This window comes from Nematolebias whitei, chromosome 6 (assembly GCF_014905685.2).
Source record: "Nematolebias whitei isolate Nwh7 chromosome 6, NemWhi1, whole genome shotgun sequence".
Classification (NCBI taxonomy): Eukaryota; Metazoa; Chordata; class Actinopteri; order Cyprinodontiformes; family Rivulidae; genus Nematolebias; species Nematolebias whitei.
Genome location: NC_056503.1, coordinates 5,508,272 through 5,514,996, shown reverse-complemented (window position 1 = coordinate 5,514,996; position 6,725 = coordinate 5,508,272). Strand labels below are relative to the sequence as shown.

General features: G+C 44.1%; 1 protein-coding gene across 1 annotated transcript in view; it reads left to right on the top strand.

The window, feature by feature from the left end:
- The window catches only part of LOC119411074 (large neutral amino acids transporter small subunit 4), a 30,491-nt gene that overhangs the window by 1,614 nt on the left and 22,152 nt on the right, over positions 1 to 6,725 (top strand). Inside the window, exons 2-4 of the mRNA XM_037677997.1 lie at positions 2,386 to 2,605; positions 3,548 to 3,603; positions 3,808 to 3,884. Of these exons, the coding sequence (XP_037533925.1) occupies positions 2,386 to 2,605; positions 3,548 to 3,603; positions 3,808 to 3,884 (353 nt within the window). The remainder of the gene's footprint in view (positions 1 to 2,385; positions 2,606 to 3,547; positions 3,604 to 3,807; positions 3,885 to 6,725) is intronic.

Here is a 6,725-nt window from a genome sequence, read left to right as displayed (position 1 = left end):
TCCTCCTAGTGATTGCAAAATGTTCTCAGGCCGTAGGGATTATATAATCCCTTCACAAGTGCTGAGACTTCTATAAATTATTGCGCACCATCAAAGGATAAAGGTGGATGATAATATTTTTATCCGTGTTCTTGTGAGTGTGTGTGTTTGTTACCAAAGTGAACCTCAGGATGATTCTTTCTATAAAACTCACAGAAAGTCGTCACTGAGTGTTCATCTCATTAACTTCTACAGCCAGCTCAATTCAAGATGGCTGTCACAGTCAACTGACCTCTGAAAACACAACGATGTCTGTAACCCAGTCAGTTAAACAAACACTGAGCTTAAATTAGGCAGGGAAGTAGCTGAGGATCCTTCACAACACACACTCTGAACACGACAGCTCTTTAATGAAAACTGCTGCTTGATCCAAAATAACGTAGATCACTCGACGGCTCGTTTGAGACCAATCTGAGCCGTTTGTATACGAGAGAAGGATATGTTGAGAAACAGACATAAAGGAAACTTTTCAAAGAAGGTGGTATACGTGTGTGTGTGTGTGTGTGTGTGTGTAAAGTTCTTGCCTTGCTGACTCAGGTTTGCTGCAGACATCTGGTTAGTCAGCACTTGGCCTGTGAGGGGCAGATGCTGCTTGGCCGTCCACGTAACGTTCACAGAACACCTCCAATCCAAGCAGGAAGAAAACTTCTTATTGTTCCAAAGCCTCACCTGGTTTAACTGAAACACTTGTTACCTGGTCTGCATGAGACTTTTGCCCAAACCTCAGTCCTCTCCAGAGGATGAGTCCCACCAGTTGAAGTAATCATCTGGTTCTTCCTGATGTACCAGTAACACAACTGATCATATATGTAATGTGAAATGTACTCGTATGTAAATGAGCTCATCTCGTTCTACTTTTGAGGAGTTCGTGCTCCAAAATGAAAACTGAGCATGACTGTAGAGTTGTTGGGAGACTTGAGCTGTGTCCTCGTGAGCACCATTGTTGATGTTCTGAACCTCCTGACCTTTTCTCAGTTGATGAAGTTCCAGCTGTTATCAGTGACTTTCATTAGGACTGGGTGACTTTGTTTGCCAGGGAAGATATTATTATTGTTCCGGTCTTTGCTGAGTCCTGATGTGTGATCTTGCACGTTTAGCTCCGTCTCATTAAGTCCCGTGTCCTCACACCCCTCTACGAGTTGACGTCTGAGCAGCACTGCAGTCAGCAGATGTTCCTGCTGCTTTGTGTCCATGTAGCTCTCCACACCAGAGTGGCTTTCATACGACATGGTGGCTTCCTGTTCACTCCACCCTCGAGCCCTCGTCCAGAGAACCGGCCTCAGCACCTCCTTTGTGTCGTGTTTCTGTGAGCTGAACCAGCAAAAGGCTAAGATGAACTCCCCAAACGAGTGCAGGGGGACACCAACTCTGAGTCGTGCTGCTTATTAGTTACTGCAGAGACTTTAGCTGCTGCTGTCCACACACACATGCACATGCACACACGCACACACACGCACATGCACACACACACACACACACACACACACACACTTCCACTTCTAAACCAACTGTTTTCTTCTTGTTCCCTCCTGATGTGAAACTGCTGCCTCTCTGTTGCGTCCGTCGGACATTTTGACAGTAAACACTGTGAACGATGAGCTGGTTTCTTATCGCAGCTCTTTTGTTGTCTCTCTGTTCGTGTCAACAGTCTGACAGAGCAACAGAGCACAGAGTCTAAAATAGACTCCCAGTGAACTCACTGGACTGTGTTTACCAGTGATTCAGCAGAGGGAGCGAGGCCGTCACAGAGTCCCCGTCCACTGTGCCAAGATTCAGCTCGGACTATTCCTGGTTCCTGTTTACCCTGAGCTATCTTGTTTGTTTACTTGACTTTTAATACAACGACTTTTCAATCAGCTGGCCGGCTCCTCCAAGACAGAGGCAGGGGGTGGGAGGTGAGAGGTTCAGGCTCCAGTGAGCAACATCAGCAATACGTCCTGGTCAAATACCTGAAAACTACCGGTCATCATTTTAAAGGACACCCAGATGTCTACAGAACACACCTTCAGGTTCTTGCTGGATGGTCAGAAAACATCCCACACATTGATTTCTCTATAATATGATCCAGATGAAGATATGATTTTATGAGTAGCTGAGAGTCATTCACAACCCATACTCTGAGCTCACAATGTTGCATGAGACTGCACATAACGCTATTTTTAAGGTTCAACCACAACGGCTACAACTCCATTATTTCTCAGCATGAGATGGTCTTAGTCTTAAACTCTGATCTGAATGATTGTGAGCGATGTGCACTCCTTCAAGGAGCGTTAGACCTTCATTAATAAAATATAAAAGCAGCTTTCATGCGTTTGCCTTTTCTCTGCTCTGTTTTCATCCATCTAGATAACAGCTCCGGTCTTAACGTCACCAACTCGTCCAGCTTGGAGCCTGATGACGCAGCAGAGGAGTTCCAGCTGATGAAGGACTGGCCCATCTGCAAGGACCAGGACGAGATGCTGAACCTGGCCTTCACTGTGGGCTCCTTCCTGCTGTCAGCCATAACCCTGCCCCTGGGCATCGTTATGGACAAGTATGGCCCACGAAAGCTACGCCTTTTAGGAAGGTGAGGTCGGAGAAAGAAAAGTAACCTGAGATTATTTGATAAAGCAGTGGTTCCCAACCCTGGTCCCTGAGGAACACCATCCTGCATCTTTTAGTTTTTCCTGTGCTCCAACGCACCTGATTTGAATGAAAGGGAGATTAACAGCTTCTGCTGAATTTAAGGAAGTAATTAAAGCACTGAATCAGGTGTGTGGGAGCAGAGGGCCGACGAAAACATGCAGGATGGTGTTCCTCAGGGACCAGGGTTGGGAACCTCTGAAAATTCCAATACATTTTGAAGTGATTTTTTTGTAAGTGATTTCTAAACAGTTGGCTTCTTATGAGCTGTGACATCAGTCATAGGGGATGGAGAAAAGGGCAGAGGTCTTAATCCAGGTGAGGCTAATGGCTCTCCAAACGTGGGCGCTGTTTTAAAATCAATTTCCCGGGCTTATGAAACAACTCTCTCAAAAACAATAAACTAGTGTAAAAGAATGACCTAATATTGCACCTCTTCAATTTATTCAGTGTTATGCTGTTTTTTCAACCCAACAACGTTTGTGTTACACAAATGAGGCGTAGACCGCTGTAAACCGATGGCGCTGAGGACAATCAGTCTTCCAGGAGTTGGGTAAACGTTTGGACTGTCTGGATGTCCCGACTGATTCAGATATTCAAAAATGCTGATTAAAGTTTGTTAATGTGGGGCTTTGATACAGTGGTGTATTGCTTTTGAGAAAGAGTCATTTCATGAGCTGAAAACTTGACAAACAACAATTTGGCTAGCTGTTAGCTTAGCCTGGACAAAGAGGTTTGCCTCTTTCTCCATCCTCCGTGCTCTATGACTGATGTCACGTTGGATAAGATATATTATTTACTGATAACTATTAGACAGAAATTCACCAGGCTATCCCTTTAAGGTCATGAAAACGTGACTTCATAGCATTTATTAAATCTGTTGCAGTGCCTGCTTCGCCTTCTCCTGTCTCCTCATCGCCTACGGTGCCAGAGATCCTAACAGTACGTATCTTTGCTCGTGTCATTAAACACATCGCTTTATCATTACTTTAGGTTCAGTCATAAGACGTGTCCCTTACAATCTGTCCTTTGTCAGCCTGATGTTCTACATGACCAAAGTAATCAAGAATATTTGTGATGTAGCGGTGACTCCTCAGTCAGTCGTCCGGTTTTGACTCATTTGCACTCTCTCCTCACGTTCTGCAGATCTGTCCGTCCTAATCTTCGTTGCACTGGCGCTGAACGGGTTTGGAGGCATGTGCATGACCTTCACATCTTTGACGGTAAGGAAGCTTTGCTCAAACTTGCAGTTTTTTATAAACTGGGTTTTTACTTGACCCGTTCACTTGACTACATGTTCCTACTTCTGAGCTGGCAGTTTGAAGAGTTGTACAAAAACACCTTACCTACAGTATGAAGAAACACAAGGACAGTTTTAAAATTAATTCATTTTCTAATCCCTTTCCATAATTTATGGTTGGAAATTCAATAAGTCTGCAATGAGCTTTTCATACAAGGCCGTTTTGGTGACCGGTATATTGACTACTCAGTTTGTATTGAAGAACTGGAGGGTGCAAAACCCTGAAACAACTAGCTGTAATAAATTATCCACCTCTGTATACCTGCTCTATAAAACGAGTTCATAGTTTCATAATCCATTAGGAATAATGTACCCATTTTGTAATTTGTTGCCTGGTTTCTAACGGAGTGAGGTAATTAAAACTTTTAACATAAATATTAAATAAAACCATAATGCATCACCAAAAATATTGTCACTTCTTCTGATCCCATCTTTTCTCTTAGACATGTTGCATCACTCTTACACCAACACATATCTGTTGAAAACCCTGACGTTCGATTGTTTCTAGGTGAAAATATCTTTCTTTGAGACATTTAATGGCAAGCATTTAACCTTAATAGGTTTAGATTTTAACATTCACTAATCTAATAAGCTCGAACAAAAATCAAAACTGGGCCACTAAAGTTTTTTTATCTATTCTCGTAACTTCCCTAAATATTATACTGAGCACGATGGCTCAGTGGTTAGCACTGTTGCCTCACAGCAAGAAGGTCCTGGGTTCAATCCTCGGTTGGACCTGGGGTTCTTCTATGTGGAGTTTGCATGTTCTTCTCGTGCTTGCGTGGGTTTTCTCCGGGTACTCCGGTTTCCTCCCACAGACCAAAAACAAAAAAACCAGTCTGCCTTCAGGCCCAGGCCTCCCTTGCAAATGAGATCTGTGATCTCAGTGGGGTTTGCCTGGTTAAATAAATAAAGGTTAATAAATGCCAGCTCCATCCCACAGAGGAGTCGATCCTCTGAGCTCAGTTTGAACCGCAGTGAAGTTCAAACATGGCTCAACATGTCGAAGCCGAGAAACCGTGTGTAAGATAAACAGTAGCCAACCAGTTAGCTTGTCGTGCAGGCTGTCAGGTTATAAGCACAAAAAGGGTTTTTTAAGTCTCGTGGGAGGATTCTTGTATGAGTAAAAAAAACTTATATTTATGTTGAAAAGACCTGCAGAACTAATTATTATCACACAGCAGAGTTGACACGTGCTTTCTGGTGACACTGGGCTCATCTTACAATTGCAGTCAGCTGTCGACAGTACTTTACTCGACTTGGCCTCACTGCCAAAGGACTCTAAAAAGTTTTTCACTCCTATTTTGGCAGAAGTGTTTGGATGTATTGGTCCCTATTTGGTTCTGGTTCACTAAGCCCAGTACTGATATGAAAAAGGAACAATGGTTATTGCGCACCACCAGACAAAGGCAGAGTGATGATGTTTTTGCTTTTGTGTGTGTTTGTCTGTGCTGTTGGCAAAATGTCTCACGAACCACGTGGGTTCTTCTAAAAGCCGTCACTGGGTCAGCATTTCCAACAGACTAACTTCTGGAGTCAGATTACAGATGGCTGCCACAGCCTGCTGACCTTAGACAACACTATAAAGGCTATATCTAAAATCAGTTGTGCAGATTTGCAGTTTTACAGTAAATGTTTGGTGTGGTAGTAGCTGACAGTCAGTCAGTGCTGCACAAGATCCCCAGGATATTTTCAAGGTTAGCTCTAACACGTCATTTCTCAACATTGGACGATTGACGGCTAAAAATCAGCCACTAGGGGACACAAGCCAGTGTATCTCTTGTGCCGGTCCCAAGCCCGGGTAAATGGTGAGGGTTGTGTCAGGAAGAGGATCTGATGTGAAACACTTTGGCCAAAACAATAAGGTGAGTTCATCAAAGTGACACCATACCGGATCGGTCAAAGTTTACAAGACAGTGGTGAGACCAGCTATGTTGTATGGTCTGGAGACAGAGACATGGACAGAAAGACAGGAGGCAGACCTGGAAGTAGCAGAAATGAAGATGTTGAGGTTCTCCTCAGGAGTGACAAGGATGGATAAAATTAGTAATGAGATCATCAGAGGTTCAGCCCAGGTTGAACAACTGGGAGATAAAGTTAGAGAGGCCAGACTGAGGTGGTTTGGACATGTCCAGAGGAGGGACAGTGGGTATATTGGTTGAAGAATGTTAGAAATGCAGCTGCCAGGAAAAAGACAGATGAGATATACAGATGCAGACAGAGTGAGGTGGAGTCAAAAGTGACTGAGTTAGAGCTATTTTTGTGTTTTCTGAGATCAGTTGGCTCTGGCAGCCATCTTGAACTGGATTAACTCATAAAGTGTATCAGTTGTAGACGCACATCTAATAACTACTTTATGACAGTTTCAGTAAAATCTGTAGTTATGAAATATTGAGCAACATATACACATGCACACACTTTTTCATTCATTCAACCTTTATTTAGACAGGTACATCCCATTGAGCCTCGAGGACTCATTCACAAGAGAGACCTGATTACACACATGCGTCCATGCCCTCCGTCTTCAGCGACGGGCAGTAATCGGGTATCAGAAACATATCAGTTCAGTGCCTGGACTTTGTGGACGGCAGAGGGTCTCCCCCAGGTGTTGGACGGCAGAGGTTCTCCTCCAGTTGTTGGATGGCAGAGGTTCTCCTCCATGTGTTGGATGGCAGAGGTTCTCCTCCAGGTGTTGGACGGCAGAGGTTCTCCTCCACGTGTTGGACGGCAGAGGTTCTCCTCCAGGTGTTGGACGGCAGAGGTT